Source organism: Aotus nancymaae, unplaced genomic scaffold (assembly GCF_030222135.1).
Source record: "Aotus nancymaae isolate 86718 unplaced genomic scaffold, 86718_ANA_hifiasm-v0.15.2.pri h1tg000032l_0, whole genome shotgun sequence".
NCBI lineage: Eukaryota > Metazoa > Chordata > Mammalia > Primates > Aotidae > Aotus > Aotus nancymaae.
Window position 1 is genome coordinate 15,582,826 of NW_026988445.1, and position 16,646 is coordinate 15,599,471.

The following is a 16,646-nucleotide window of genomic DNA, read 5'->3' on the forward strand; positions in this document are numbered from 1 at the left end:
AGCTGGGATTACAAGTGCCCGCCACCACACCTGGCTACTTTTTTTATTTTTAGTGGAGTTGGGGTTTCACGATGTTTGCCAGGCAGGTCTTGATTGCCTGACCTCAAGTGATCCACCCACCTCAGCCTCTCAAGGTGCTGGATTACAGGGGTGAGCCACCATGCCTGGCCTATAAACATGTATTTTGGACCACAAGGTCATAACTCAAGTGCTACTGTCTCTCTGCCTGGTAACATTTAAGCTCAAGTGCAGGTTTAGGATCTAAGGGAAAGTGATATTTGGCACTTAAGCCTTTTAAAACTCAGCTTTTAAAAAAAGGGACAGCAAATTTACAAAGGCATGGATTCTTTTTTTGATTTGCCTTGGTAGAAGATGGATAGGTAGAGGAATTAAAACAGGTGCTTTGCCTTATTTTTGATGCACTAAGCTTATGTCAAGTTCATTGACATACAGTATTTCTTACCAAGGTGAGGGTAATGGGTGAGTTTGTTGATTTTTTTTTTTTAATACTTTTCTTGCATATGTATGGGTCTAAGATAAGTAATGAATTTTCTTTCTTTCTTAATGTTCAGATCATAAATGAGAGAATAGCTGAGTTCTCTCTTTCGGGATCCCAAAGAAACATCTGTGCTGTCCTTCGATGCTGCCAGGGCATCCTGTCAACACCTGCCCTTGCTGTCATCTACACGGCCAAACAGGAGCTGATGGTGGCCTTGCTGAGCCACCTTTGCTGGTCGGCCTGCAGGCAGCCAGAAGGAGCCGTGGTAGCCCAGTTGTTTGAGGTCATTCACCTGGCCCTTGGCCATTACCTCTTCATCCAGCAGCAGCAGGTCAACCCAAGACGTGCCTTTGGGGATGTGACTGCTCACCTACTCCAGCCAGGCCTGGTCCTGAGGCACTTACTCTCTGGGGGCACATGGTCACAGGCTGGTCAGGGTCAGCTGAGGCAGGTGCTGAGTCGGGACATCAGGAGTCAGATTGAGGCCATGCTCCAAGGAGGAGTTTTTCAGCCTGAGCTGCTGTCCTCCTACAAGGAGGAGCTCTTGGACCAACAGCAAGGGGATACGAAGACAGGAGCCATGAAGAACCTTCTGGCTCCCATGGACACCGTGCTCACCAGGCTGGTCGATGCTGGCTACTGTGCAACATCCCTTCATACCTCTGTTGTGGCCAACTCAGTGGCCTTGTTGTATAAGCTCTTTCTAGATTCTTACTTCAAGGAGGGAAACCAGCTTCTCTGCTTCCAGGTTCTCCCCAGGCTGTTTGGCTGCTTGAAGATTTCACACCTGCAGGAGGAGCAGAGAAAAGCCCTGTCCACATCAGATTGGACCACAGAACTTCTGGTTGTGGAACAGCTACTAAACTCAGTGGCCAACAACAATATCTACAACATCGCTGCTGACAGGATTCGGCACGAAGAGATTCAGTTCCACTTTTACCGTCGTGTGGCTGAGCTGCTGATAAACCATGCACAAGCACCCATACCAGCCTGGTTCCGCTGCCTAAAGACTTTGATATCGCTGAATCATTTGATTTTGGAGCCAGACCTGGATGACCTGCTGGCTTCAGCTTGGATTGATGCAGAAGTAACGGAGTTTCGAACCAAGAAAGCCCAGGAAGCGCTTATTCATACTCTCTTCCAGACTTATGCCAAACTCCGACAAGTGCCACGGTTGTTTGAAGAGGTTTTGGGGGTGATCTGTCGTCCAGCTGCTGAGGCACTGAGGCAGCCTATGCTGGCCTCAGGCCCGTCCACGGTGCTCTGTGCGTGCCTCCTGGAGCTGCCTCTGAGTCAGATCCTGGACACGTGTTCCCTTGTGTTGGAGAAGTTCCAGTCTTTAGTCTTGCCCTATTTGGAGAGTGATGCTGACATGGCCCTGAAGTCACTGTCACTGAGCTCGCTGCTGCATTGCATCATGTTCAACATGAGGAGCCTGGACAGCAGCACGCCCCTGCCCATCGTCAGACGGACACAGTGCATGATGGAGAGGATGCTGAGGGAGCTCGTGCAGCCCCTGCTGGCCCTTCTAGACCCCCCAGGCCCAGAGCTCGAGCTGTGGCTGCAGAAGGTCAGTGACTCTGCACTCCTGCTCTCTTACACCTGGGCCCAGGTGGATGCTATGTTCAGTTTGAACTGTAGCCAGTATCACTCTGTGTCCGGGGCCCTTACAGGTGTTGCTCTGGAGATCTTGGACCTCCCTTCATTGCTTCCAGGTGTAGAAACACAGCATTGGAAGAAGATAGAGAAGTTTACAGCTCAGTTCAACTCTCTTGGTAGATACTGCTTAGAACAGCTGTACCTGCAGAAAATGAAAAGAACTTTAATGCAAACTAGTTTCCGGTCTGAAGAAGCCCTCCAAAGTTTGAGGTGTGATGCTGCCTTTATTATTGGTTCTGGCAGAAAAAACTTGAATCAAAGAACGACAGCTTCCTGGGACAGCCAAGTAGGGACGGTGAGTGGACTCACGTACCCTGTAGCACACTGGCACTTGATTGTGTCAAATCTCACCATTTTAATATCCTATCTGTGTCCAGATGATGTGAGATACCTGGCCAGTGTCCTGCTGAGAACTTTACCAATGGGCAGAGCCCAGGACGGCTCAATAGATGAAGAGCCGTACATCACACTGCAAAAAATATCCAGAGCCATCCTTAACAGCCCTCTCTTTCCAGAGATGCAGTCCCTTCATTCTGCTTTCTTAATGTGTTTAGCCGCAAGATGTTCCAGCATTCTGTGTTCTGGTGCCCAGCGTGACTCAGGTCTTATCAGTCAGCAGCTTCCCTGGCTTTTTGAAAAGGACCACATGATTGTGGCTCATTGGGAAAACAGATTTGCTAAAGTTGGACCCGAAGGTATAGAACCTAGAGGAGAAATTGCCCAGAACTTACTATCCCTGGTCAAGAGTGACTTCCCCATCCAGCTGGAGGAAGAACAGTTGGAAAGCATCCTGGAGTTTTTGGAAGTGATGTCTACTTTACAGCTGGACAACCTCTTGCCGCCCTATCATGTGCATTATTTTCTTCTGTTACTGTCCATGGCTGTCACCAAACTAGGATGCTCTTGCTCCTCCTCACTGGCTCTCAAGTTCTTGATGACTTGCTACCAGCTTCTTGGTTACCTGCAAAGGGGGAAAAGTGTTCGGTCTGTGTTCAAGATCATGTATGTTAGTGATATTTTTGAGATTGTACTGACCTCATTGTTCAGAGCTAGTAGTAGATTTCCTCTTGAGATGGATGATCCCGCTTGGCTGGAATTCCTCCAAGTGATAGGGACATTCTTAGAGGAGCTAATGCAGATGCTCATCCAAATGAAGCTGAGCTTGGTGCTCAATTTTAGAAAAATCACCGCATTCCTCTCTAGTTCCAAAGCACACATGGAGGCAGCTTCTGGCAAACAGTTGGAAAATCAGAACCATCAGGGCAGGCAGCTCCTTCTGGTGTCTTTAACCAGGTTGTGCCATATCTTGGGACCTTTCCTCAAAGAGCAGAAGCTGAGCCAGGAGGCCCCAGCAGCTCTGGCTGAGCTGCTGCAGCAGGCCGTGCTGCAGACGGGAGCTGTGCTGCAGCTCTGCTCAGTGCCAGGGGCCCGGGGCTGGTGCCTTCCCTCGGTCCTCATCTCATCTGTCAGCATGCTCTTGGAAGCCGACCTCGGCCAGCACTGCGGGGAAGGAGAGGCCAACATTTCCCAAGTAACCGACGGGACACTGCTCTCCCATGCTGCCCTCTACCAGGGTGTTTACTCTCAGATACTGTTGGAGTTACCAGCTCTTGCAGGACATGATCAGTCTTTTCAGGCAGCCTTGCAGTTTTTGACTCTGTTCTTTTTGGCCCCAGAACTCCATCCCAAAAAGGACTCTGTGTTTACCTCCATGTTTCATTCTGTGAGAAGAGTTCTTGCGGGTAAGGTATTTTCTCCTGAGTTAATCCTGTGTTATAGAGGTCTAGTTTCCGCTGCTCCCCTTTTTGGAACTGGGAATAAGTGAACACGTGGTGTGTTCGAAAGGTACCACATGCGGACCGTGAGACAATCTCCCTCCTAGGCCCAGCACCCACAACTTCATGCCTTTTATTTACATTCTAGGCACACTTAAGCAATTACCCTTACCACTGTTTCCTTCCTTACTGTGCAAACAGCAGCCTCCTCTGTAGGTTACTCTATGCCTCAGTTGATCACTTATTTTGGAGGTTGTTCTGTGTAAGTTTACAATTTTGAAATCCACTCCTTTTCAGTTTTTTAGTCTTTAACTTGTCTTGGCTGCAGTGAGATACATAGATACTTGCATCCTTAATAGGCTCTTATGTATCAGACTTTCAGTGCCATAAATTGACTTTAAAAAGATATAAAAATCTGCCAACTTTAAAAAAGTACAAAACAGGGCCAGGCATGGTGGCTCACGCCAGTAATCCCAGCACTTTGGAGGCTGAGGGGGCAGATTGCCTGAGCCCAGGCAACATGGCAAAACCCCATCTTACCAAAAATACAGAAATTGGCCACGGAGTTGGAGGTGGGAGGATCACCTAAGCCCAGGGAGGTTGGTGCTGCAGTGAACCTTGATCCTGTCATTTCACTCCAGCCTGGGTGACACAGTGAGACCCTGTCTCACAAAAATAAATAAATAAAATTTATTATTTATTATTTATTTTGAGCCACACTGTTGTGCCACACTCTGTCCCCAGGCTGGAGTGCAGTGGCATGATCTTGGCTCACTGCAACCTCCGTCTCCCGGGTTCAAGCAATTCTCCTGCTTCAGCCTCCTGAGTAGCTGGGAGTACAGACGTGTGCCACCACGCCCAGGTAATTTTTGTATTTTTAGTAGAGATGGGGTTTCACCATGTTGGCCAGGATGGTCTCGCTTTCTTGACCTTGTGATCTACCCACCTCGGCCTCCCAAAGTGCTGGGATTACAGGCATGAGCCACAGTGCCCAGCCAATAAAGTAAACTTTAAATTAAAAAGTACAAATTACTTAATTTCTAAAGAGCCTTTTACAGTTTCTTGAGGGCAGGACTGTGCCTTCCTTAGTTCACCCCGCTGCCTCCCAGCCCCTCTCTCCCTCCCCTGCCCCTCTCCCCCATATTAGGTTGCTACCAGGTGCAGGTGCTCATTGGACCAAGGCTCGCCTTCGATGTCATCATAGTATTTTAGTCTGAAGGCAGCCTTCCAGGCAGCAAACTAGGACCTCATACACAGCCTAGAAGCGAGAGAGCTCATGTCTTCCTGCATAGTCGACCTTTACAGTCCCCTTGGTCAAAGGTTGATGGGTTACTGTGCAGTCATTAAAATTATAATTGTGAAAACTCTTATGAAGACAAGGGCTAGAAATATCTAGAAAATATTGTTAAGCAAAAAAAGTACAATATGAAATGTTAAATATGCCACAATTACAACTATATAAAATATGCACGCATGCAGACGGGCTAGAAATGCATGCAAAAATTAAAATAATCATTGTATTAACATGTTGTGGTTGTTGCTATTTTCTTACTTTATACCACTTTAATGTTACATTTTAATAATACATCAAAATACTTGTCTATGGTTTAATTAAACTTGCCATAGCAGGGGATAGATCATAATGTCTTTGGAGGCCCATTTAGAGTTAGTTGAGGTTTTCCTGTAAATATAGTGAAAGGTGATTAAGATTTGTTACCTTTATTAGGGTATACAAATAAAATACACTTTTACTCTTCCCAAAAAACAAAGAAGCAAGAAGAGATTTCTTCTGTTTCAGGATGGCACACACCACAATTGTGGGGGGCCTTTTTTGTTTTGGTGGTAATGAAAGGGTTGGGGTCAGGTCAGTCTTTAGAGATGAGGTCTGGAAATCAGGCAAATCTGATCCTTGGAGCACAGGTTAGCCTCTTGTGTTTCTGGGTGGAGAAGCTGTGACAGATGGGGCCACGGGCCTACCTTTCAGTACATGAGGGTTAAATGGGTTCTCGCGGAAAGTGAAGCCACCCGGTCTGCCTGTGCAAGCACGAGAACTGAAGTGCTGTGGCCCAAATCGCGCTGCTGATGTCTCCCTTTCAGTAACCTCTCTATTTCTGGCTTGACTGTGGATTAACTGATAGGCTTTGATATTACATTGTTCTGTCTTACTGTGTCAGCGACTCTTTTAGGGAATGGTATTCACCTTCTTAATGGGAGCTAAAATCGAGTCTTTGATTAAGCCTAAGTACAGTGGTACAGTGTTCTTTTTTTTTTTTTTTTTGAGGCAGAGTTTTGCTCTTGTTACCCAGGCTGGAGTGCAATGGCATGATCTCGGCTCACCGCAACCTCCGCCTCCTGGGTTCAGGCAATTCTCCTGCCTCAGCCTCCTGAGTAGCTGGGATTGCAGGCATGCGCCACCACGCCCAGCTAATTTTTTGTATTTTTAGTAGAGACGGGGTTTCACCATGTTGACCAGACTGGTCTCCATCTCTTGACCTCGTGATCCACCCGCCTCGGCCTCCCAAAGTGCTGGGATTACAGGCTTGAGCCACCGCGCCCGACCTAATTATAGTGTTCTAAATGAATGGCCCAAGAAACAGCAGCTGGTGGTCTGAATGTCTGCCCCTGTGCCCCTTAGTTAAACAGAATACTTTGACCTCCTTTTCCTCTTCAACCCTGGTGAGTTGAGGCAATCTCTCTGTCTCTCTTTTTTTTCTTTTCTTTTTTTGAGACAGAGTCTTGTTCTGTCACCCAGTCTGGAGTACAGTGGCATGGTCTCTGCTCACTGCAACCTCTGCCTCCTGGGTTCCAGCAATTCTCCTGCCTTGGCCTCTCAAGTAGCTGGGATTACAGGCATACACCACCACACCTGGCTAATTTTTGTATTTTTAGTAGAGATGGGGTTTACCATGTCTGCCAGATTGGTCTAAACTCCTGACTTCAGGTGATCCACCTACCTCAGCCTCCCAAAGTGCTGGGATTACAGGTGTGGCCACCACGCCTTGCCGAGTTGAGGCAATCTTTAAGTCCTAACTGTATGTCCCTGGACTTCTGGTATCTTTTACCCAGGGACAGAGCCCCCTGGTCACGGCATGGTCAAGTTGGGCCAGGCCAGCCTGCCACACTGTTGTGCCCTCAGCTCATCGGCTTGGGGTGTTGTGTCCAGGCCTCTTCCACCTGAGCTGTTAGGCTCTGTCCAGGGAAGTGCTAGAGTTGTGAGTGCTGTGGAAGAAATGCCAAGTGAGGAGTGGCCTAAGGCTTCAGGCAGGGATAGAGGGAGTGTGAGGAGGGGCTGCGCAGGTGCCCCAGCCATGGAGTTCTCCCTGTGTCCTCCTCGAGGGTGGTTCACAGGTCGGCTTTTATAAAGATACCTTCTGACAGTAGAACAGAGGACCTCAATTCAGTTACAGAAACCAACACTTCTAAAAATGCTTGGCGGTGAGTGGTGGCTGGCATCTATAATCTTGCACTTAGGGAGGCTGAGGCAAAAGATCACTTGAGGCTGGGAGTTTGAGACCAACCTGGAAAAAAGCAAAACCCCGTCTCTTCAAAAAGTTAGCTGGGTGCAGTTGCATGCACCTGTGGTCCCAGCTACTCTGGAGGATGAGGTGAGAGGACCCCTTGAGTCTAAGAAGTCACGGTTGCAGTGAGCCATGACTGTGCCACTGCACTCCAGTCTGAGTGATGGAGTAAGACCCTGTCTCCAAAAAAATAAAAAAAAAAATTAAAATGCTTCTTGTATGTTTGAGACTGTATCCTACTCTGGAGGAGAGTGAGGTGTTGATTTTGGCCTTTGTAATTAAGTAAACATCCATTCACACCAGTCATAGGGTAAAGGTGGGGGAGACGCCATAAAGCGAACCAGAGCGATGGGACTCTGGGTGGAGAGGCCACATACAGGCCTAGCCTGAGTGGCCCTTGAAGGGTAGTTAGGGCAGGTGGAAATGGGAGCCTTTCATGTGAGAGCACTATGTTGTGAGCTCTGTGGCCTTTTTAAACTTGCCAGTCACAGGAGTTAGTGCTGTTATGCCCACTTCACTGATGAGGGTGTTGAAGCTCAGGAAAGGAGCCTCACTGATGAGGGAGATCGTGAGTCAGGGTTTTACAGCTTGTGGGAAACTCAGACCTAGATCTTTACCTCTCAAAGCCTTTGGTCCCTTTTCCCCCAGTGCTGTAAACAGTAAGCAAAGACAGGAAAGCAGGAAGGTATTCTGGCAATGTGGAATAGTCAGATGGGGCTGAAGCACTGGCTGGAAAGATGACCTGGGGTCAGATGATAAAGAGCCTTTAGCGCCCTGGCTCTGGGCGTTGTTGTGAAACCGTGGGCCCAAGGACACTGGGGATGATGGGAAACAGCCGGGTGACTTCCTGACAGTCATGCAGTCCTGAAAAGTGAGTCTCTTAATCTCTTTAACCTTCCCATCTGTTTAAAATACCACCCACTCTTGCGCCCCTACCAATTTTATAAAAGAAATAGAAAACAGAAGAAAAAATACAATTGACCCTTGAAAAACATAGGGGTTAGGGCACCAACCCCTGGTACAGTAAAAAAAATCCATGTATATCCTTCTGAAACAATTCTATTTAAAAAATCACACTCCAAAACTTAACTACTAATAGCCTACTGTTGACCAGAAGCCTTACTGATAACATGAGCAGTCGATTACCACATATTTCACATATGTATTTATGTATTCTTATAATCAAGTAAGCTAGAGAAAAGAATATGTTATTAAGAAAGTCATAAGAGAAAATGTATTTGCCATTCATTAAGTGAAGTAGATTATCATCAAGGTCTCCATCCTCTTTGTCTTCACGTTGCGTAGGGTGAGGAGGAGGAAGGGGAGGGGTTGGTCTTGCTGTCTCAGGGGTGGCAGAGGCTGAAGAAAACCCATGTATAAGTGGATCCATGCAGTTCAAACGTTGTTCAAGGGTCAACGGCACAAAGTAATAGCCACCTGTCTTCTGTGGTTCAGAGCTTACCTCCTAAGCATGGCTGTCATCTTCTGTGTTTGTGTGTGTATACACACTGCACAGGTACAGCTGTGTATGAGAACATGGCATCACGCTAAATACGTGTACCTGCTTTTTCCACCAGTGCTTGTATTACCATGCCCCTGACTTGGTGATTTTTGATGGCTTCCACAGCTGTGCACGATTTCATCCTACGGCTACTTGGTAATTTATTTCACCTGTCTGTCTGTCACATCTTAACAGGTTTGGTTTCTTTCCCACACAGATCCTGAAATTCCTGTTCAGGTCACTCAGGATATTGAGCCTCATTTGGGAGCCTTGTTCACCCGAATGTTAGAGGTTGGGACAATAGAGGACTTGAGGCTGGTGATGCAGTGTGTTCTCCAGGGACTGGACGTCAGTAACATGTGGGAAGCAGACGTGCAGGTGGGTGGCTTCTCCCTCCTCATGTGGCAGGCTCAGAAACCATGTCAGCTCAAATGGGAAAACCGATTTGAGTTGTGATGTCACCCCTAAAACTAAACAAACACATTCTAACTGGTAAAGACTCTAAGCAAAGAGGGAGGCTGTGAGAGGGAGCTGTGGTTGGGACAGCCCAGGTTGCAGTGTAGGGAGGCCTTAGTTTTCAAACGGGAAGTTTTTCAAATTACAGATGTGTGGTCTTAGCACTTCAAATACCAAGTATTACGTATTCACAAAGCTGATACATAAAAAAGTTAAACTCTGCTCATTCTTTGCTGAAGACCTTTTGCACCATAGTTTTTGAAACATGTGGCCCGATTGGGCCATACTGCCCTCATGCCAGCATTTGAGAAGCGCTTAGGTTAGCCTACCCGCTTCAGTTCCCATGGAAGTCACTAATAGAGCCTGCGTGCTGTTGCATTTGTTGAGTGCCTTTGCACAGAGCTAACGTGCTGGGATTTGCTTCTCTGAGTGCCCCTAGGCACTGGACCGGTCAGATGTCCCCACTCTTACACAAGGAAGAAGGCCACAGAGCCAGTGGTCAGTGGGGCAGAGACTCCAGCCAAGGTCTCTGGTCTAGGCATATTCTGCCTCATGAATGGCTTAGTGACTCCTGGTCATATATAGCACACTGGTATTGAGTACTGATTTGGACAGGAGAAGAGCTCGAGAGGCTAATCTGGGAGCTTACAGGGAGGGGTGTAGATCAGGTCTGAGGGCGGCAGCAGGGAGAACCTGGTCTTCTCTCTGGTCTTTTTTGTCATGTGCCTCTGCAGCATGATTGGGCGACAGCTCTGAGAAGGACTCCAGGCCTCTGGGCTTCCCTTCGGCAAGCCAAGAGGAAACAAACCCAAATTTCTATTTGGACCAGTCAGTCAGGAGACTTCCCGGAGGAAGTGAGACTCCAGCGTGCACTGAAGAATGCGGGAGGCTTGGTTGGGGCAGCAGCGGGGAGGGTAGGGAGGCGTGCACAGTGCAGGAAGTGTGTTGGGCTGCCAGGAGCAGGGGATGTGCAAGTGTGAGAAGATGGACAGGGAAAAGTGCCGGCAGGCGGGCCTGGTAGGGAGGTACAGCCTGTAGGTGGGCAGGAGGGCGGGAGTGGAGACAGAACTTTGGGATGTGCATAGTGAGAAGGAGCAGGGAAGGGAAGAGAGTGAAGGGCAGAAGCCAGGAGTTTGTCTAGGGTTGTGGTGCTACACAGCATTAGGGGAGAAGAGGCTGGTGTGAGGCTGAAATAGAAACTGACTGACAGTGTGAAATGCCTGGCACTGGGTCAGTTTTTTCATATAGGCACCTAGTAAAGGTAGGGCTCAGCCCATGTCTCATTGTTTAAAACCTTATTTTTCAAAGAGGAAGTTTCTCAAATTATAAATGTGTGGTTTTATGTGAAATACTAAGTACTACCTATTCACAATACTGATACATATAAAAGTTAAATTCTGGCCAGTGTGGTGGCTCATGCTGTAATCCTAGCACTTTGGGAGGCTGAGGTGGGCGGATTATATGAAGTCAGGAGTTTGAAACCAGCCTGGCCAACATGGTGAAACTCTGTCTTTACTAAAAATACAAAAATTAGTCGGGCGTGGTGATGGGTGCCTGTAATACCAGCTACTTGGGAGGCTGAGGCAGGAGAATCATTTGAGCCCAGGAGGTGGAGGTTGCAGTGAGCCAAGATCATGCCATTGCACTCCTACATGGGTGATAGCATGAGACTTGGTCTCAAAATAAAAAAAAGTTAAATTCTCATCATTCTTTGCTTAAGACCTCTCCCACCATCCACTTTGAAACATGTGACCCAATTGGGCCATACTGCCGTCATGTCAACATGTGACACCTGTGACCACAGCACCTAACCTGATTATTTCCATGTTTTCCTCCAGCCCCTCCTATCTGTAAGCATGCGTAAGTAACAGCCAGCATCCTCTGCGTGGACAGAACCTTGCCAACACAGGCTCTCTATAATTAGGTCGCAGTGTGTGACCTCGTGCAGTTCACTGTCCTGGCCCACTTACGTGTTTGCTTTAGTGAGAAGCTGCTGAGAGACCCTGAGTTTGCCCCAGCTCTGCTCATCTTCTCCACTTCCTTCCTGTCTGCCTGCTGATGTGAGGGGCGTCCCCCTCAGGACCTAACCCTAAGCACACCTTGTCCATGTCCCCTGACACCAGGGCTCTCAAGGGCTCCACTCCATCGCTGCATTCCCAGTGAACAGGCTTCGTCCTCAGGCAGAGTTCCTTGGAGAGAACGGGCTATCTCTCCTGCTAATTTTTTTCTTTTTCCTCAGGCTGTTGTGTCAGCTGTTACATTGCTGAGACTGCTACTGAACTGCCCACTCAGTGGAGAGAAAGCAAGTCTGTTGTGGCGTGCATGTCCCCAGATAGTCACGGCTTTAACAGTGAGTACCCACTGGAGAGGTGTCCTCCAGCTCCTCCCCTCCCTCTTCCTTAAAGACAGAAGTCAGCCTTTTGGGGTCTGCTGCCATGTGGCTTTATGCAGAGCATGTGTGGGCTGCTGCTTCCTGAGGACGGCAGTGAGCAGGATGCCAAGTTTGTGTGTCTTGGCTGAACACATTGGTATTAACAGTTGGAGCAGTGGAAGGGAGGTGGCATTAAGGGACATTTAGTAGCATTGGGAAGCAGTAAAAAGACAGGCAGTAAAAAGAGGGATGTAATGATAAAGGGAGGCTATTGTGGAGGCCGGTTTAATTTTTAAAATTTTATGTTTTATTATTTTTGTAGAAATGGGATCTCACTGTGTGGTCCAGGCTAAGGTGACATGGCTATTTACAGGTGCAAACATAGTGTTCTGCAGCCTCAAACTCCTGGCCTCAAGCAATCCTTCTGCCTCAGCCTCCCAAGTCACCAGGATTATAGGTGCATTGTAGATCCCTGTTTAATCAGATGATAATAGAAGGAATTCTGAGCTTTCTTTGTCCCCACAAAATGTTGTAATTAGTTTAATGCACTCATTTATTTGTAGGAGTTTCCTGTGTGTGTGTGTGTATGTGTGTGTTTAAGGCCTATGATACAGTAAGAATTAAATGCTTTATAGGATGGGATAGTAATGTTGCAGATAGGAGGTTATTTTGTTATAGTCTTACTCAAATGTTAAAATTTGTGTCCAGTTGTTGCTAGGCTGTTTGTTTCACTAGAACAAAAGCCTGGCTCAGATTGGGACTGTCTCCTGCCCTCTGAAAACCCTGACATGAGTGTTTTTACACTTAGATGCGAAGGAGCAGTGTATGTTTTACCATCATCCTCTGCACTAATTCTAGCTGTTGCTACCTGAGAGAATTGGCCTGGGTTAGCATGTTCCTGGGGCAAAAGGGTCTAAAAAACAGACTTAATGTTCTCTCTTGTTTTCAATTTGGCTACTTTGTCATTTTCCTGAGCATCCACGTTGGTTGATGGCAGAGGTCATTGTCACCAAGTGTGTGTGGTGAGCATCAGGTGAGGCATGTGGGCTGTAAAAGGAGGTGACCCATGCTGACGAGCAGGCACAGTGTAGACGATATGCATGGTAGGCCTGCACTGACAAGAACACCAGGCTAGAATCCGCTTATGTCCACCCAAACGGTGGAGCAGGGGCCCGCACAGCCAGAATACCCAGCAGAACAGTGAGCGCTGTGAGAGACAGGACCCGAAAGGTCTCACCAGGGCTGCTGTGTGTCTCAGAAGGAGGGTCACGGGTGATCTCTCCCAGGTTACGTAGGTAAAACTTTGAGCATTCTTCCTCTTGGGTCTGTTCTCTTTATTTTCTAGATCAGTAGTAGGTGAATATCTTTAACTAGAACTGATTTGTAAGAAATTTAACAAATGGTATTTAACTGCCCACTGACCACATCAATTCATTTTGGAGCACATGTTTACTGCAGTCACTCAGTGCTGCAGTGTTTGTGTTATTTCCCTGGAGGATTACTTTCATTTTTTCTCTATTTCATCTTGCCCTTTAGCTCCTAAACCGAGAAGCTTGTCAGGAGCAGCCTGTGTCCCTCACGGTGGTCGAGCCTGTCCTAGACGTCCTGGCTGCACTGCTGCGGCAGGGGGAGGAGGCCATTAGCAACCCACACCACGTCAGCCTGGCCTTCAGCATCCTGCTCACTGTCCCTTTGGACCATCTGAAGCCGCTGGAGTATGGAAGCGTCTTCCCGAGGCTGCACAACGTGCTCTTTTCAATCCTGCAGTGTCACCCTAAGGTGAGAAGGAGGGAGACAGCGTCAGGCAGCTTTTCCTCTGTGAGCAGGGTACTTTTAAGTCTATAAAAGTTGGCAGCAAAGCTTTACTGTTGCAGGATAATAATAAAATTAATGATTTGCTAGGCAAACTTTCTGTTCTAGTAAATTTCAGAGCTGAGTGGTTTCTCAAGCACAAAAACACTCGACCTTCGTACTGTGCTTTTCTAGTGATGTTTTTCTTCGTTGGATCTAGTGCTTTGAATAGTGTTTGGATATTACAGGTTGAACATTTCTAATCCCAAAACCAAAATGCTCCAAAATTCAAAACTTTTAGAGTGCTGACATTATTCCACAAGTGGAAAATCCCACTCTTGACCTCATGTGATTGGTCGCAGTCAAACCACAGTCAAAAATTTGTTTCATGCACAAAATTATTTAAAATGATTATATACAATTACCTTCAGCTATGTATATAATGTATATAAGGTGAAACACAAATGAATTTTTAAATTATATTTAGATGGGTCCCATCTCCAAGATATCTCATATGTGCAAATATTCCAAAATCTGAAATCTGAAACACTTCTGGTCCCAAAGCTTTAGGATAAGGGATACACAATCTGTGCTATTTAAGGAAGCTCATTAGGAATTATTCTGTTTTTGCTCACCACATATTTAAATAAGTCACTCACTTCCATAGATCTCTTGTTGGGCTTATAATTCAAATGGATGTAGGGAATGAGGCATCCTGAGTTCCAGTTTTATAGTATGCTCCTTTTTAAGTTAAACTGAAACTAGGGATAAATGTCCCACAGAAAAAAATTGCAGTTCGGCTAACATTTAGTGAACATTTGTTATGTACCGCTCTTATAGCAAGCCTGTGAAAGAGGTGGTAATCCAATTTTATTGATGAGTAAACTGAGGCTCAGTGCCACCAAATGATTTGACCAGTTACTTAGCTGAGTCTAAACCTTAGACTCAAGACTGTTGTTATCTTTGAGCAGTGTTCTTTTCATGGTGCCACCACTATATGTGTGGCTGACTATATGTGTAGGAACTCATAAATAAGACAGTTAATGCATTGCTTAATGACAGGGACCTGTTCTGAGAAATGTCACAAACCCAGATGGCACAGCATACTACACACCTAGGCTATGGGGTATAGCCTGTTGCTTCTAGGGTACAAACTTATATATATATAGCACATGACTGTACTGAATCCTGCAGGCAGTTGTAACACAATGGTAAGTATTTATGCCTCTAAACAGAGAAAAGTTCCATTAAAAATACAATCTTGTAATCTTACAGGACCACTGTTGTTTATGCAATGTGCCTTTGACCAGGGTATTGTTTTGTAGCGCATGGCTGTGTGTCATATATTCATGCATATTCAGATATTTTTAAGTGTTTTGATGTCCTAAGGATAGAAACCTGCCAGCAGTACAGTTTTTAAGAAAAATATTCTCTGGTAAGCTAAACACTCATGAAATTGGGTCTAACTCTAAAGCCTTCCCCCATTAACAATTGCCTTTGGCCCTGTTTATCTTGTCAGTATCTTTGTTATGAAATCTGTCCGCTGATGTTGGATTTGTATGTGACTGTACAGTATAAATGCAATGCACATTAATTGCAAACTGAAATTACAGATCTTGCAAAAGGTGCAAGATTTCATGAAGTTGATGAAAATAATATTAGAAAGCAGCTTGATTCTTCCACAAACCATTAGCAAATGACCATTTAGTGGAATTAGATCGTTTAATAAATGGAGAAAATTGACAAGGATAATGATGTGACATTACAGTAAGAATGATGTGATTAATCATAGCCTACTCTCATCTATTGGGGTTGGGTAGGGAACCTGATGCTTGATCACTGTCAGCTGTGTGCATAGTAGGCCCACATTGATGTAAACATCCAGCTAGAATCCTCTTAGGTGCCTCTAAAGGGTATAGCAAGAAGTCATCACAGCCAGCATACCCAGCAGAACCACCAGCAGTGAATGGCTTAGCTGATTTAATCCTCATGACAACCTATCATCCTCATTTTGCAGATGAGGAAACTGAGGTGCATACATACAGAAAAAAGCTAGATGATTTGTTGAAGACCACATAAGGAGCCAGAGTGTGAACCCAGATAGTTCCAGAAGGATTTGTGTGCTTTCCATCAGTGTGATAGCAAAGGATTGAGAGAGGGTCCTTGGGGAACTGTATGAAATGCTGAAATTTTTTTGCAAAAATCACCTCTTTCTAAACACGCTGCAAAAAGTCAATAATTTGACACGAAAAATGTGGTATTATGCTATCAAAAATTTTGTTGGACGAATTATACCAAAGAGAATAATCCCAACACTTGATTTCCTCTCTCTGTTCACTCTAATGCATGGTGCAGCGCTGTCCAGCAGTGTTCAGCAGTGGTGGGCGTGTGCTTTGTCTCTATCATCCAGCATGGTAACCACTGGCCACCAGTGTCTTGACCACTTGAAATGTGGCCAGTATGACTAGGAACTGAGTATTTAATTTGATTTAATTCTAGTTAATTGAAATGTATGTAGTCACATGTGGCGTGTGGTGCTCTGTTGGTGACAGTGTATGGTTGTGATTCAGACCTAAAGATGATTGAGTATAAAAGAAGCATGTTTTGTCATTGGAATCCCATTTTTCTTTTTCTTTTTTTTTTGAGATGGAGTCTCGCTCTGTCCCCCAGGCTGGAGTGCAGTGGTACAGTCTCAGCTCACTGCAACCTTTGCCTCCTGGGTTCAAGCAAGTCTCATGCCCTGGCCTCCTGGGTAGCTGGAATTACAGGCACCCACCACCATGCCTGGCTAATTTTTGTGTTTTTAGTAGAAATGAGATTTCACCATGTTGGCCAGGCTGGTCTTGAACTCCTGATCTCAGGTGATCCACCTGCCTTGGCCTCCCAAAGTGCTGGGATTATAGGCATGAGCCACTGTGCCCGGCTGAAATCTCATTTTTCAAGATGAAGTTTTCAAGCAGACCTTTTCACCACTATTAATTGAGAGGCTTTGGTCCCCATTTTAAGTGCATTTATTTTATGTAATTATTTATTTTAGTACCAACGAAACCTGAATATATTGATTAGTACTGTTCCT

General features: G+C 46.1%; 1 protein-coding gene across 2 annotated transcripts in view; it reads left to right on the forward strand.

Moving 5' to 3' along the window:
* The window catches only part of URB2 (URB2 ribosome biogenesis homolog), a 34,608-nt gene that overhangs the window by 8,139 nt on the left and 9,823 nt on the right, over positions 1-16,646 (forward strand). For both annotated transcript variants that reach the window (XM_012459851.2, XM_012459852.2), the window contains exons 4-7: positions 573-3,900; positions 9,170-9,330; positions 11,648-11,758; positions 13,316-13,558. In XM_012459851.2, coding sequence (XP_012315274.2) covers positions 573-3,900; positions 9,170-9,330; positions 11,648-11,758; positions 13,316-13,558 — 3,843 coding nt within the window. The remainder of the gene's footprint in view (positions 1-572; positions 3,901-9,169; positions 9,331-11,647; positions 11,759-13,315; positions 13,559-16,646) is intronic.